Source organism: Ursus maritimus, unplaced genomic scaffold (assembly GCF_017311325.1).
Source record: "Ursus maritimus isolate PB19 unplaced genomic scaffold, ASM1731132v1 scaffold_24, whole genome shotgun sequence".
NCBI classification, from domain to species: domain Eukaryota; kingdom Metazoa; phylum Chordata; class Mammalia; order Carnivora; family Ursidae; genus Ursus; species Ursus maritimus.
This window is the reverse complement of record NW_024424897.1, coordinates 40,127,217-40,144,176: the sequence shown is the minus strand read 5'-3', so window position 1 is coordinate 40,144,176 and position 16,960 is coordinate 40,127,217. Positions and strand designations below refer to the sequence as shown.

Here is a 16,960-nt window from a genome sequence, read left to right as displayed (position 1 = left end):
TTTTTACATGGCAGCTGCCTTCCAGGAGGAGGGAAAGAAATATTGTCAGACCAATTAAGGGCTGTGCCTGGAGCTGGCACAGTGTCCTTTCTGCCATATTTTATTGGTCAGAATAGTTATAAGACCTGCCTAGATGCAAGGAAATGGAAAAATAGACTCAACTTCTTGATGTGGGAGTGGCAAAGTCTTATTGCATTTGGGATGAGAGATACTGTGACCATATTTGGAAAATGTCATATGCCACATTATCAAACTCAAATTCAAAGCTCTTGAAATGGCCCATAAGGCTTTCCATGATCTTAACCACTCCTGCTTCTCTCTCTGACCTCATCCCCTACATTTTCACCTTTTATTTTCTTTGGTTTATCCACAATGGACTCTTCGCTAGACTTTGAACTTGACATGTTTATTCCAATTATCAGATCCTGCCACTACTGCTTTGAATGCTCTTCTTCAGATCTTTGCATGGGTCTTCCTGTTCTTCCTTTATTTAGGGCTCTTCTTAGATTGTTACATCTCCAGAGAGCTTTCCCTGAGCACTTTATCTGCTAAAATCTTGGTCCTTTATTTCCCCCTAATCTTGCTTTTCCTTCTACATAGATTTTAGTGCGGTTTTTGGGAGGTTGGGGGCCTGAATATACTTTCTGGCTGCCTGCCTTGCTTCTGAGCACATTGAGAAATAAAAGCGTAAAGATGGAGGCCGAAATATATATGAAATATATAAATACTAAAATATGTAAATAGAAATATTCATAAATAAATTTATAATATAGAAGTATATATTGACAGAATGACGCGTAAACATTATACATATGTATATATGTATACACACACACATTTATTTATTTATTTTTATTATTTTGTTTTTTCCCTGATCACTGTGAAGTTGGAGATCCAAATGGGCTTAGTAACTAAATCTAAATCTCAGAATTGGGTACCTACCCACCCAGTCCAAGGTAGTATTGGCTACTCCCTTCTGCAGGGCTAGGTTCCTGATCAACTCTTGGCATGTTGACTGACAGAAGAAAACTCTATACTCTGTGGCATGCCTGTTCCCATGTAAAGAAGAGTAGAGCTGAGTTGTGCATGCCCAGTTATTTTCATTTTTATCAATCTGACTAAAGGGGGATGAAAGGAAGAGAATAAAGGAAGTGTCAGAGATGACTGTCAGATCTCAGATAGGAGAAACTGGGTGTATTGTGGTGCTGTTAAGATAGGAAACATGATAGGAAGATTATAAATTAAATTTTAGAAACAGAGTTTGAAGTGCCTACAAGATACCTGTGTGGAGATACCAAATAGGCATGTGGATAACACATTTGAAGATACAGATTTCATTTGAAGATACAGATTTGGTAATTGTATTAGTCTTCTATTTTCTGTAACAGACTACCACAAGCATAGTGGCTTAAAACAACACCAGGTTATTATCTCACAGTTTCTGTGGGTCAGGAATCTGGGCATTGGTTAGCTGAGTTCTCTGCTCACTTCTCACCAAGCTGAAATGAAGATGTTGGTCAGGGGTGCAATCTCATGTGAGGCTTGGGGTTCTCTTCCAAGCTCACTGGTTGTTGGTAGAATTTAGATCCTTATAGTTGGGGGACCTGAGGCCCTCAGCTGCTAGAGGCTGCTTGCTATTCCTTGCCACTTGGCCATTCCCACACATCATGATAGTTTGCTTCTTCAAAGACAACAGAAAACATTTTTGCTGCTTCAGATCTCTTTTATGCTCACCTGGTTAGCACCAGCTCATCCAAGATAATCTGCCTTTTGATTACCTCAGAGTCAACTGATTAGGAATCCTAATCGCATATGCAAAGTCCCTTTTGCCATAAAATGTAACAATCATGAAAGGGACATCGCATTATATTTGAAAGTCCTTCTCTGTCAAAGGAGAGGATTCTACAGGGTGCATATAGTCTGGGGCTATTTTAGCCATTAGCACTCATCATAGTAGTCATCACCAGGATAGTCAGTGAATATATGACACTGCCCGAAGAAGAGCTAACTTTATTCAGGGAGAAGAGAAGAGAGATTGGAGGAGATTTTCAGAATTAGTAATACCTGGAATGTACATTTATTCATCTTTATGTTCACAGCACGTACATTGCTATCTGGCACATGGTCAATATTCAGTAAGTGTTTTGGTAGAATCCTCTGATCTCAGATTTTAAGATATTAATGTATAATGTATACGGTAATATTCATCCTTTTAAGAGTACAGTTTTTTTTTATTGTGGTAAAATACACATAACATAAAATTTATCATCTTAACTGTTTAAAATTTTTTAAGATTTTTGTTTGAGAGAGAGGTAGCAAGTGAGCTCACGAGCAGGGGCAGAGGGAGAAGCAGGCTCTGCTGAGCAGGGAGCCCAATGTGGGGCTCGATCCCAGGACCCTGGGATCATGACCTGAGCCGAAGGCAACGCTTAACCGCCTGAGCCATCCAGGCGCCCCTATTGCGTTAACCATTTTTAAGCATATAGTTCAGTGGTATTAAATGCGTTAACATTGCTGTGTAACCATTATTCCATCCATCCCCATAACTCTTCATCTTGTAAAACTGATACTCTATACATATTAAAAAATAATTCCCCATTCTCCCCCTTTTCTTGCTCTGGCAAGCACCATTATACTTTCTTTTGATTTTGAGTACTCTAATTCATGTAAGTGGCATCATACAGTATTTGTCTTTTTGTAACTGGCTTATTTAACTCAGCATGATGTCCTCAAGGTATATCTATGTTGTGGCCTCTTGCAGAATAATCCCCCCCTCCACCTTAAGGCTGAATAATATTCCATCCTAGGTATATACCACATTTTACTTATTCATTTATCTGTCGATGGACACTGGGTTGCTTCTGTGTTTTAGTTATGAATAATGCTGCTATGAACGTGGTTATACAAATATCCCTTTGAACCTTGCTTTCAGTTTTTTTGGATATATACCTAGAAGTGAAATTGCTGGATCATGTGGTAATTGTATTTTAAATGTTTTAAAGGTACTTCCATACTGCTGGCTGTCCCATTTTTACATTCTTTTAAAAAAATTAATTTGTGGGAGAGAGAAAAAAAGAGCACATACATGTATGAGCAGGGGGAGGGGCAGAGGGAGAAGCAGACTCCCCACTGAGCAGGGAGCCTGATGCATGGCTTGATTGCAGGACCCTGGGATCATGACGTGAGTCGAAGGCAGCCACTTAACCAACTGAGCCACCCAGCACCCCATTTTTATATTCTTACCAGAAGTGCACAAGGGTTCTATTTCTCTACATCCTCACCAAGACTTCTTGGTTTTCTGTTTTTTTGATAATAGCCATACAAATGGATGTGAGTTGGTGGTATCTCATTGTAGTTTTGATTTGCATTTCCCTAATGTTTAGTGATGTTGAACATCTTTTCATGTGCTTCTTAGCCATTAATATATCTTCTTTGGAGAAATGTCTATTCAAGTTCTATGCCCATTTTTGAAATGGGTTTTTTGTTTGTTTGTTTGTTTGTTTGTTTTAGTTTTAGGAGTTCTCTGTATATTCTAGATGTTAATCTCTTACCAGATGTATGATTTGCAAATATTTTTTCCCATTCTGTGGGTTGCCTTTTTACTCTGTGGATAGTGTCTTTTGATGCACAGAATTTTTAAATTTTCTTATAGTCCAGTTTGTTTATTTTTTTTTGTTATCTGTACCTTTGGTGTCATATCCAATAAATCATTGGCAAATGCAATGTGATGAAACTTTTGCCCTGTGTTCTCTTTGAAGGATTTTTTTTTTTTTAAAAGTACGCTCTACACCCAGTGTGGTGCCCAATGCAGGGCCTGAACGTATGACCCTGGGATCTAGACCTGAGCTGAGATCAAGAGTTGGATGTTCAATTGAGTGAGCCATCCAGGTGCTCCCCTTTGAAGGGTTTCATTTTTTTTTTTAGGTCTTACATGTAGTCCTTGATCCATTTTGAGTTAGTTTTTGTATATGGTGTTAGGTCAGGGTCCAACTTCATTCCTTTGCATTTGGATACCCAGTTTTCTCAGTGCCATTTGTTGAAAAGACTGTCCTTTCCACATTGAATGGTCTTGGCACCCTTGTCAAAAATTATTTGACTATGTATGTGAGGGCATTAAGACAGAGCAATGGAGTAGAATAGACCAATTCCATTGGTCTGTATGCCTGTCTTTTTTTTTTTTTTTAAAGATTTTATTTATTTATTCGACAGAGATAGAGACAGCCAGCGAGAGAGGGAACACAAGCAGGGGGAGTGGGACTCATAGCGGAGGAGCCTGATGTGGGGCTCGATCCCATAACGCCGGGATCACGCCCTGAGCCGAAGGCAGACACTTAACTGCTGTGCCACCCAGGCGCCCCTGTATGCCTGTCTTAATGCCAATACCACCCTGTTTTGTTACTGTAACTTTGTAGTAACTTTTGAAATCAGGAAGTGTGAGTCTTCCAACTTTGTTTGTCTTTTTCAGGATTCTTTTGGCTAGTCACAGTCCTTTGAGATTCCATATGAATTTTAGTGTGGGTTCTTTTATTTCTCCAAATATGTCATTGGGATTTGGATAGGGACTGCGTTGAATCCGTAGATCACTTTGGGGTAGTATTGACATTTTAAGAATATTAAGTCTTCTAATCCATGAACATAGGATGTATTTCCATTTATTTATATTGTCTTTAGTTTCTTTGAGCAGTGTTTTGTAGTTTTCAATATACAAGTTTCATGTCCTTGGTTAAATTAATTTCTAAGTGTTTTATTCTTTCTGATGTTATCATAAGTGGAATTGTTTTCCTACTTTCCTTTTTAGATTGTTTGTTCATTGCTAGTGTCTAAAATACAACTGATTTTTTGTGTGTTGACTTTTTTTATCCTGCTACTATGATGATTTCCTTTATCAGTTCTCACAGCTTTTTTTTTTTTTTTTTGTAGAATCTTTAGAGTTCTCTACATGTCATTTGAGAACAGATAATTTTACTTTACAGTTTGGATGCCTTTATTTCTTTTTTTGCCTGTTGCGCTGGCTAGAACTTCCAGTACTAAGTTGAATACAAGTGGTGAAAATGGGCATCCTGCCTTGTTCCTGTTCTTAGGGAAAAAAGCTTTCAGTCTTTCCCCATTGAGCATGACGTTTGCTGTGGGTTTTTCATATATGGATTTTACTATGCTGAGGTAGTTTCCTTCTATTCCTTTTCTTTGTTGAGTGTTTTTGTCATGAGATGGTTTTTTTCATTTTGTCACATGCTTTTTCTGCATCAGTTGAGATGAACCTGTGTTTTTTTCCCTTCATTTTGTTGATGTAGCATATTACATTGATTTTCATATGTTGAACCATTCTTGCATTTTAAGAATAAGTACTATTTAGTCTTGGTGTGTGATTCTTTTAATATGCTGCAGAATTTTGTTATATTTTGTTGAGGATTTTTGCATCAATATTTATAAGGGATATCAGTTTGTAATATTCTTGTGTCTTTGGCTTTGGTGTCAGGGCTATGCTGGCCTCATAAAATAAGTTAGGAAGTATTTTCTTCTCTTCAGTTTTTGAAAAGTTTAAGAAGGATTAGTATCAGTTCTTCATTAACTGGTAGAATTCACTAGTGAAATGATCAGGTTCAGGGCTTTGTCAAGAAATTTTTGATTACTGGTTCAGTTTTCCTCCAAGTCTACTCAGATTTTCTATTTCTTTGTGATTTAGCCTTGGTAGGTTTTGTATTTCTAGGAATTTATCTATTTCATTTAGGTTTATTCAGTTTTTTTTTTTTTGGCATACAGTTGTTCATAGCATTCTTTTTAAAATCGTTTTTTTGTTCTATAGAACTAATAATGTACCCACTTTTCCTTCTGATTTTAGTAATTTGAGGTTTTTTAAAAGATTTATTCATTTTTAGAGAGTGAGCGAGAGCACAAGCAGAGAGAGGGGCAGAGGGAGAGAAGCAGACTCCCCACTGTGTGCAGAGCCCAACACGGGGCTCATTCTCACAACCTTGAGATCATGACCTGAGCCGAAATCAAGAGTTAGGTGCTCAACCAACTGAGCCACCCAGGTGCCCCTGACATGAGTCTTCTTCCTTTTTTTTTTAGTCCATTTAGCCAAAGGTTTGTCAATTTTGTTGACGTTTTTGAAAGACCAACTTTTGGTTTCACTGATTTTTCCCTATTTTTCTATTCTTATTTTGCTTATCTCTGCTCTCATATTTATTATTACCTTTCTTCCAGATTTGGACTTCACTTGTTCTTTTTCTAGTTCCTTATGTTAAGTTAGGTTGTTGATCTGGAATCTTACTAGTTTTTTAATGTAAGTGTTTATAGCTATAAATTTTCCCCTTAGCATTGTTTTCACTGCATCCCATGAGTTTTGGCATGTTGTGTTTACTTTCATTTGTTGGTATTTTCTGATTTCTCTTGTGATTTCTTCTTGAAACATTGGTTGTTTAAAGGTATACTGTTTAAAATAATCAAATTAAAAATGGGCAGAAGACACGAACAGACATTTCTCTGAAGAAGACATATAGATGGCCTACAGACACATGAAAAGATGCTCAATGTTACTCACCATCAGGGAAATGCAAATTAAAGCCACAATGAGATATCACCTCACACCTGTCAAAATGGCTAAAATCAACAACACAAGAAACAATAAGTGTTGGTGAGGATGTGAAGAAAAAGGAACTCTGGTGCACTGTTGGTGGGAGTACAAACTGGTGCAGTCACTGTGGAAAACAGTATGGCGGTTTCTCAAAAAGTTGAAAATAGAATTTCCACGTGATCCAGTAATTCCACTCCTTGATATTTACACAAAGAAAACAAAAACACTAATTCGGAAAGATATATGCACCCTATGTTTATTGCAGCGTTACTTACAATAGTCAAGATATGGAAACAACCCAAGTGTTCATTGATAGATGAATGGATAAAGAAGTGCCATACACACACACACACACACACACACACACACACTGGAATATACTTATCCATGAAAAAGAATGAAATCTTGCCATCTGCAACAACATGGTGGGTGTAGCTGGAGGGTATAATTATTGAGTGAAATAAGTTGGTCAGAGAAAGACAAATACCATATGATTTCACTCATGTGGAATTTAAGAAACAAAATAAATGAGCAAAGAAAAAAAGAGACAAACCAGAAAACAGACTTTATACAGAGAACAAACCAGAGGGGAGGTGGGGGGGATGGGTGAAATAGGTGAAGGTTAAGAGTACACTTATCATGATGAGCACTGAATAATGTATAGAATTGTTAAATCACTATATGGTACACCTTAAACTAATATAACACTGTATGTTAATTATACTGGAATTTAAAAAAAAGTATATTGTTTAATTTCCACAATTTTGTGAATTTTCCAGTTTTAGTTTTGTTATTAATTTCCAACTTCATTGTGGTCAGAGAAGATATGTTGTATGATATCTATCTTTTAAAATCTATTTGTATGTAATTTTTTGGTCTATTTGTGGTCATCCTGGAAAATGTTCCATGTGTACTTGAGAAGAATGTGTATTCTGTTGTTTGGTAGAATGTTCTGTGATGTATGTTGGGTCTAGTTGGCTTATTGTATTGTTTAAGTCGTCTATTTTTTCCTTTTTTAAAAAAAAGATTCTGTTTATTTGAGAGAGAGAAAGAGCACAAGCAGTGGGGAGGGGTAGAGGGAGAGAGAGAAGCAGACTCCCTGCTGAGCAGGGAGCCTGGCATGGGACATGATCCCAGGACCCTGGGACCATGACCTGAGCCAAAGGCAGACGCCCAACTGACTGAGCCACCCAGGCGCCCCTAAGTCATCTGTTTTCTTATCTTCTGTCTGTTTTCTCCATTATTTTGAGTGGGGTATTAAAGTCTTCAACTATTATTGTAGAAGTAATTTACCCTTTAATTCTGTTAGTTTTGCTGCTTATATTTTGATGGTCTGTCATTAGGTGTATAAATGTTTATAAATACTATATCTCCTTGCTGTACTGAACCTTTTATTAATATATAATGTCCTTCTTTGTCTCATAACTTTTTTTTGGTAGCTTTATGGTTTTATTAGTAAATACTGCATACACATACGTTGTCTATTCATTTTCTGGGCTGTGCAGCCTGGCATTGGGATTGGTGACTCTGATGGCCAGCTTGGGTGCTTTTTCCACCACGGCCCTGCAGTTCTTGGAGGAGACATTGTGAGCAGTCTCTGCATAGTAAAATCTGTTGCATATCAACAGCACTTCAGGCTCTTGGACATTGTGAACTAGGAAACTCCAAAGCTATTGGGCAGCATGTGTTTTGTTTTCTTATTGCTCCCATAACCAATGTTGGGCATCAAGATCTGGCCCTTGAATCTTCTGTGCACCCTATTGTCAATGCCTGGTTTCCGCCAGTTGTGCTTAATTTTGACATATCGGTCTGACGGCTGCTGGATGAACTTCTTGGTACTCTTTTTAATGATCTTGGGCTTCACCAGTGGTCCGAGGGCAGCCATGATGCCTAGAAGGAGACAGCTGCCACCTCTGCAGGCAGTGTAGAGGAAGAGAGGGAAAGGTACTCATAACTTGTTTTGACTTAGAGTCTGTTTTATCTGATAATTTGTATAGCTACCCATAGCTATAGGTCTCTTTGGTTACCATTTGCATGGAATATCTTTTCCACCCTTTCACCTTCAACCTGTTTGTGTCTTTAGATCTCAAGTGGGTCTCTTATAGGCAGTGTATAGTTGGGTCATGTATTTTTATTTATTCTGCCAATCTCTGTCTTCTGATTGGAGAGTTTAATCCATTTACATTTAAAGTAATAACTAATAAGAAGGGATTTACTACTGTCATTGTGTTATTGGTTCCCCTATGCCCTGTAGCTTTGTCTCTCATTTTCTGCATTACTGTCTTCATTTGTGTTTATTTTTTGCAATGTTTAAATTCCTTTCTCATGTCCTTTTTGTGTATTCTACAGCTATTTTGTTTGTGGTTACCATGGGGATTACATTTAACATCCTAATGTTACAACACTCTCATTTGAATTTATACCAGCTTAATTCTGAGTTTTGACATTTAAATGGCATATATTCACATAACCATCAACATGGTCAAGATATAAGAAGTTTCAACACTCAGAAAATTCTCTCATACCCCTTTAGCCAGCAGAGGAGGTGGTGGCAAATCCTGAGGGGAACATCTATTGTCTTGCAAGGGAGAAGCCTTTGAATTGTCTTCAAACAAGTTTGGGAGGAGTGCCTCCTCTTAGTAAGCAGTGATAGGCCATACTGTAGACTGAGAGGATTCAGGGGAACGTTGGAAATAGGAGATTTTTGGGCCCACACTCCACTTGTTTCCAATACGTATGTCAGAGTCTTATTCTTTCCCCTCAGGGCTCTGGTCTTGGCATAGCAGAACTGCCTTGTAGGGAATTTAACCTTTGAAGCCCAGCAACTCTAATAGTTGTTGGTTCTGGTCCTTAGGTTTCTCTGTCCTCCTGTTGTAAGAGAGGAGACCATCTTTATATGCTTCCAGAGAGACCTTTTGGCTTTCATACTTAGCTTCTGATTTTCAGTGTTATCTTTTTTCCCAGAGAGCAAAGATTTTAGTAATACTCTTTCAGTTTCATTGCTTTTGTAGTTACTATTTTTCCTCCGTTGCCAGCTTTAAAATTCTGTCTTAGCATCTGCAGCCAACTGCCCTGGAAGCCTAGTGCAGGATGTTCATTAAGGTGTTCCTTTGGGATCAACACTGGGAGGTGGGAGGACTGGGCAGATGCAGAATTCATGGTGCAACGTAGGTCCAGTGTTAGCTTTGGCCAGCCCCTTTTGGGAGCTCAGGTGCTAGAATTGGCCCCTTTGAGTTGCCCAGAATTGGGCTTAGGTGCTTAGGCCTTTATATTGCCATATCAGTTGGTCATTGGATGTGGGTTGCCCAGGAAGGGTTTGACGTTGAATAGGGTCATTCTTTGCAGGTGAGGCAATCCTTGAAGGACTGGCTGAGCACTTCTGCAGTTAAGGCAACAAGTCCTTCCCTGAGGAGGAGCTGGGCAGTGCCTCCATGTGTACTACAATTCCTCTGTATCCACTAAGAGTGATTATCTTTATTAGTACCTTCTTCTCCTAGATTTGGGTTTAATTTGTTCCAAAATTCATTTTATTTTTTATTTTTATTTTTATTTTTTTTTAAGGATTTTATTTTTATTTGACAGAGAGACAGCCAGCAAGAGAGGAAACACAAGCAGGGGGAGTGGGAGAGGAAGAAGCAGGCTCCCAGCAGAGCAGGGAGCCCGATGTGGGGCTCAATCCTAGGACGCTGGGATCACGCCCTGAGCTGAAGGCAGACACTTAACGACTGAGCCACCCTGAACTCTAATCTTTTGTCTTTCTGAGGCTGTGAGACTTTGAAATTCTGCTTTGCTTTTCAGAAGTTTGTGGCTTAGTTATTAAACCTTTTCCACCAGTTATGCATTTGAGGCCCCCTCATGTCTTCAGTTTTGTTACTTCAGCCCTCAGTGTCAACCCATATCTGATGGTTTCTCTTTCCCTTAGCAGAGGTACCTTGCTTGAAACATGACTTTTGGGCCCACTCTGATTTTCTGTTGCAATGTTATTCTGTCTCTCTCTTTTTTTTTTTCCTCATAGTAACTTCACATATGATTTGACCACATTCTTTGCTGTTCATTTTTTTTAGTGGGGAGAGGGGCAGAGGGAAAGGGAGAGAGAATCTTAAGCAGGCTTCAAGCCCAGCGTGGAGCCCAATGTGTCAGGCTCAATCCCACAGCCCTGAGATCATGACCTGAGCTGAAATCAAGAGTCAGAGACTTAATTGACTGACCCACCAAGGTGCCCCTGCTGCTGCTCATTTTTATGTGAAATTAGTTTTCCTGAATTGGTGGAAGGGAAATGTGAGCCAGGATAGCTTTTTATCTTTATGGCTCTAGAGCTCTTCTGTTTCGTGAAATTAAACAAATACATCATCTCATCCTTTTTGAACTCCTTTAACTCTCTTCCTCTTTACCACCTTTATCTGGACCTTTTTCCTTTGCCCCTGTTGTCCCTGTTGTCAATTTGGAGTGAATCTCATCAATTTCTTCTCAGTGTGGACTTCATCCTAAAAGGGGGTCCTTTTTCAGCTGGTTAGTTTAGAACTGTGCTGCCCAGTGGTGTCCAATAGCTACTTAAAGTTAAATTTCAGTGAGTTAAATAGAAGTTAACGTTTGATTCCTCATCTGCATTAGCATGTAACAGGTTCTTAATAGCCATATGTGGCTCTGGCTACTGTATTGGGCACTGTCAGTATAGTACAATATCACTGAAGAAAGAAAGTTCTGTTAGACAGTGGTGGGTTGAAGTGTGCTTTCTTCCCTTCAGGCATTATTGTAGACCTTTTGTACTCATGTGCAAATTGCAATATACAACTCCCCCCCCCCCCCCGTGTTTCAGCTAATGTTCTTTATTTCTTTGGTCAGCTAATGTTCTTAAGATGGCCTGTTGTACTTTTCATTGAGAATGGAATAGAATTTTGGGATTTTCCTCTTGTCAGATCTATCAAACATTCTGCTTCCCTCTGCTTTCTTTTGCAGAGATGCTCCTACCACACCAGTTTTGTAGCTGGAAGTGGTGTGTTCCTATTTGCTTGTATTTTGGGCTTTGTGGGGTGCCTTGTCCCCTTTTTTACTGAATCCACCTATTCAAATGCTAATTGCATCTGGAAGCACCCCCAGAAACACACCCAGAAATAATGTTTAGCCCAATATCTGTACATCCTATGATCCAGTCAAGTTAACATATGAAATTCACCAGTATAGAGGGAGCTGGGGAGATTTTCCAGCTACAGTGCAGCCGCTGCCTTCTTCTAAAATTCTCCTTTCTTAGGTCTCTCAGATTTTCCCCCCTCTATAATCTTTAAAATTAACATTAGGTAATTCTGGAACTCCTGTTAAACCCTAAAAATGCTTCCCCTCTTTTCTTTAGTATTTATTATCAAATCAGTCACCTATTATTAACTGACTAGGCAAACTTGGGCATTCTACTTGATCTCTTTTCTCTTTTAGTTGCACCATTTAAAAAATGAAAACGCTGGACTTTGGTTTGTTTTTTCACAGAGGAACTCACAAGTCTTCTCTTACCATTAGCAGGATCTAATATTTAAACAATAGATATATTCATGATGCGTTCAATACAAAATGCTACTTTTGAACAGAGTAGAGATGAACTTCTTGGCAGTGTGACGTAACTCATTCTCAGATAAGTGTAAATCTGGTCCCCTTAAAAGATTTTTTTTTTCCCCATGAAACTTCCCTGTCTTGTTCTGTTACTCCCTCAAATGTGTACCTGAGGGTGGTCATCTTACCTGAGTTAGTCTTACTGTGTTTATTCCAGGTTATACAGCTTATTCTCATTTCTGAAAAATCTACAGTTATTTGCCATTATTTTGATTGGAGGTCTGGGGCATTGATGGTCTTGGTCTGTTCTTTTAGTGCTGGGGTTCAGTGTATGAGGGAGAGGATTGTATACATTTTATTGCAGGCATTCTCTGAAATAATTTTTAGCTACAAGGAAATAGCTCTATTTCTGTGAGTCATCATCTCTCTTATGTAATACTGGGTTAAGTTTTAATTTTGTAGGTAGAGGTTTACGACTTCCAGAAAGAAAGCTGCAAAAATTGAAATTTTAAGAGTTTCAGACTTGCTGTAAATGCTGATCTGTATTGAAAGTTGGAGCTTGAGATAGAAACATAGGTCATTGTGGCTGATAAAAATTTTCCCCAAATCTCATGAGTTTCAATGAGAAATAGTTCTTTTTAGTCATTTTCATGTATAAGCTAACATTTTCTTTTTCCCTTAGCTTCCAATAAAAACAGGACAGCAGAACACGCATACCAAAGTCAGTACCGAACACAACAAGGAATGTCTTATTAATATTTCCAAATACAAGTTTTCTTTGGTTATCAGCGGCCTCACCACTATCTTAAAGAATGTTAACAATATGGTGAGTATCTGGGTCATTGTTTTGTGGGGGAATATGCTTTGGTTTGTTTCTGATTTAAAGACTACAGCAGCATATTTTGAGTATGGAAAGTCCTTTTCTGTGGACTCTGGATATAAACACTCATCATATTTTGTGGATGAGCACAGGTAACCTTGAACTTTCATTTTAGTTTTTGATTTTTTCTCTTAGATACTTCTTTTATTTGTGACCCAATCTTTTTATTTTTTTGGAATTAGGATTTCATACAGACTTTAGGTCATATGTAAATTGATTACAAAGTAATCTGTTAAAGTCTTTTCCTTATAGATTGTCCTAGTCCTAAGTAGACAGTAAATAAAATACGCCCTTGTAGTGTGAAAACGTGAAATTGCTTTTACGAAGGTATTGTTTTATTTTCTTCCTCCTGTAACCTGTGACAGATTCTGTAGTAGAGATCCCATTGTTGAAGTGATTTTCCTCAAATAGCAATTTCAACAAGTAATTACACTGTTAAAAGCTCGCAGTTGCCTTTTTCCTGTTTTATAAAACCTATTTACACTCCCTAGACTTCAGGTTACTCCAACTGTTCTGTCTCTGTACTTTTGAACATATCGTTTGTCCTGACTCAGGTGATTCCTCCCTCTGCCAATTCCTATCTAAAATCTCCTTTATATTCACTTCAAAACAACTGATCTGGATATTTCTTGATTAATTCCGAACTGCTTTTTCTGTCTTCAGCCCTTCTAACCACAATTTATATTGTTTGTATTGAGCTATGAGACTGACTTCTGGTTGTAGATTGTGAGATTGTGTGCCATTTTTATAGTCACATCTTTGGTGTGTTTTCTTTTTAAAAACTAGGTTAGACAATGCCCCAAACTTAGAAAATTGATAAACTGGAGGTGTGGGCAATCATTTGCCAGACAAAGAAATTTTTTCTTTATAGAAAAAAAACAAAGATTTTTCTGAAGAAAGCAGGACCTCTTATGAATATGTAAAATGCTTTACAGAAATACAGTTAAGATTTTGTGGTGCTCTTCTGTTGCCCAGTATGTGGGGCAGGGTGATAGGATTTTGCTTATATAAATATGTGGCTGTGTTCCCAGTTAGATGAAAATATTTTAATAATGGATCCTTTTCAAAACAAAAACAAAAGCGGTATTGTGATATTGGCATTCATTTAGTGCTTATTGAGTAAACTTAATTGTGGAAACCATAGTTCCTTGGTAAATAGCGTAGTATTAAATTTAAGGATAGCAAATGCCTTAAATTCATTGTAATTGATGTTATAGTATTTTGTTGCTGTAAGAATTGAGACTTTGAGTAATTTGTGGCATTGAAGTGTGGTTAAATGTTCAATTCAAGATTCTGGTGAAGATGTATATGTATATCCAAATCCTATATATTTTTAAAGTATAAACCAAAGTTATTTTCTTTTACTTTATAAGGCTAATGGTAGACTATAATAAATGCCAGCATTTTCGTTTGGGAATTTATTTCATGTGAGGATTAAGATAAAATCATAAATAATAGATGTAAATATAGTATCTGGGAGATAAGTGGAAGACTTGATTTTTTTTTTTTCTTAATCCTTAGCCCTCACTTTTCAGATGTGGGCTGATTTGTAGTAGAGAGTAATAGCCAACTTTTAGTGTTCTGAATATCTTTTCTTTTAGAGAATATTTGGAGAAGCTGCTGAAAAAAATTTATATCTCTCTCAGTTGATTATATTGGATACACTGGAAAAATGTCTTGCTGGGGTAAGTAAATCTAAAAGAGGCAGATTTTGTGAATTCAGTTTTGAGAATGATCTGATGTACCAAAGTATAGATGGAGACAAGAAAAGTCCTATGGATTTTTTGGGTCTAAAACATATGAATGTAAATTTTGTTAATAGAGCTAACAGCGTAGACAAGTTTTCACAAGAAAATTATTTTCTCATCTTTTATAAATTAAATAAATACTAAGTTTACTTAGAAAGTGTTAAACTTGAGCCACGTATCTCTGTCTCAGATTGTTTGGAAAAGGTTTTCTGAAAAAGACCACTATTTGATTTAATTTCTCCAGATATTGTTAGGCCTGTGGCATTGCTTAGCTGTGAAAAAATGTGATGCGAAAAAAATGTGACTGGGAGTAATCTTGTTCCCCCGCACTGCCCCATTTCAGTATTTTACCGATTTTAATATTTTACTTTTCACATCTATATAAAAGGGGGCTTTAAAAAATTACAAATATTACTGAGAGATCCTACCTTAAGAACACATGTTATGCGTAAATTATTAATATACAAAATAGTTATGTGGAGGGGTAGTTGAGTACAAAACAGTTTTTTCTTAGGTTTCCTCTAAATAGTTATCTCAGTATGTTTCAAATATGACTTAATGAGAATTTTTTCAAGAATTTGTTGTATAAAGCAAGGTGTTTCTGTACTTCGATAGCCTTAACTCTTACTGGAATGTGGTAGTTGTTTATGTAAATATATTTTTATACCTTCATTTTAAAGATCTGTCTATTAGAGTTATTATATTCTGTCTTCCTTTGGCACATCTTTTGCTTTTATTCAGAATTGCTTCTGTCATCAACATGTTATGGTTGTTTTCTATAGTAAACCTAGATGGGTGGGACTTGGATGTGAGGACTGTTTGTGTGGTTGAGAAGAGAGGGAATGGTCGGTAGTGTTTGAGGAAGGGGAAAAATAATTACATTCACTCAATTAGGTATCCTGGGGGAAGAGACACGTTTAAGACTATAGGCCACAAAACCTAAGCATAATGTTTTAAACTCTTGTATTGACCCTTGACCATATTCCAAAATTGTTAGTGTTTATAAGTTTTCTACTTAAATTGAGGGTGAGCTAGTTCTGTTTTTAGCTTGGTGCTTTCTATTAATTTGTGATATGCTGTTGTTCATTTGTAAAATGGAGCGGAAGAGCAAAAGTGCTCTTAAATAAGATGACGTAATTGTGAAGGTGGACAGTTTTTAAACATCCTGAATGCGTTCTCTGTAGTGGTCTTGTTGCTTTGATTGTAAATACCAGTATATCAGCCATATCCATGTTTGAATGGGGGTAGGGTGGTTTATTGCTTCTGTCAGTCCTGTAGCTTTTCTCTATTAACATTTCTAATTGAGAGGTAATGGTAAATGTATTTTGGAGAATGATTACTGGTACTATTGGCCCCTGTTTAATTGATACTCGTTGGAGATAGCCTAATTAAAACTCTAATAAGTGGGCATGGCATAACTTACATAATGCATAAAGTACATGTTATCTGGCCCTGTTCTATTTAAAATGTATGATTTTCTTTCATTGAATTTACAATGAAAAATAATGCTATTCATATTATCAAATAATTGTGTTTTCTTAGATCACTTTCAATGATATTATGGTTGTCTGTTGATTTTCATTTTTAGATTGAAATAAGATGAGGTAGTTTAAGAAGAGGTGAGTGTTTGTCATATAAGTAATTGAAATAGCTAAATGAAAACGATAAAATATTTACCAATATCATATTATGAGTAAAATTTTGTAGAATTTGAGCAATCTTTGTTCCTGCATATATGACCATTATTCAAAAGATTGAATACTTCCGTAATTTTTACTTGGTTATTAATTGGGGTTTCAGCATTTCTGTTGTTTGATTGGCCTGTAAGATTATAGGCATTGCCACTTGAATTTTGGAGGTTTTCGTGATACCTGTTTATTTGCTGTCTGTGTGTTTCAGTGTATTTACATCTGAAAGCACTTGGATTGCAATTACAGAATCAAGCATAGCACATAATTATACAAAATTTTATTCTTTGGTATTCCTTGGTATTACCAAAATCGTCATTCATACATGAATATTATTAGCTGTTAGGTGACATATTGATGTGGAACAGTGAATCTGCAGGATAGCTTATCCATTTGTTATTTTGTTAATTGTAGGGAAAAGATTTACTTTACAAAGTGGAGATCTTAATGTGAACAGCACGGTTGTCAAGCTTGGTGTGTCAACAACATTGGGATCACCTGGCATTATGTATTCCTGATGTGATATGAAATG

The 16,960-nt window shown here is 37.1% G+C and overlaps 1 protein-coding gene and 1 pseudogene across 1 annotated transcript in view; one reads left to right on the top strand and one right to left on the bottom strand.

The window, feature by feature from the left end:
- NF1 (neurofibromin 1) overlaps positions 1-16,960 on the top strand; it is a 260,661-nt gene that overhangs the window by 41,786 nt on the left and 201,915 nt on the right. The window contains exons 2-3 of the mRNA XM_040641026.1: positions 12,795-12,938; positions 14,594-14,677. Coding sequence (XP_040496960.1) covers positions 12,795-12,938; positions 14,594-14,677 — 228 coding nt within the window. The remainder of the gene's footprint in view (positions 1-12,794; positions 12,939-14,593; positions 14,678-16,960) is intronic.
- LOC103667246 lies at positions 8,056-8,759 on the bottom strand (annotated as a pseudogene).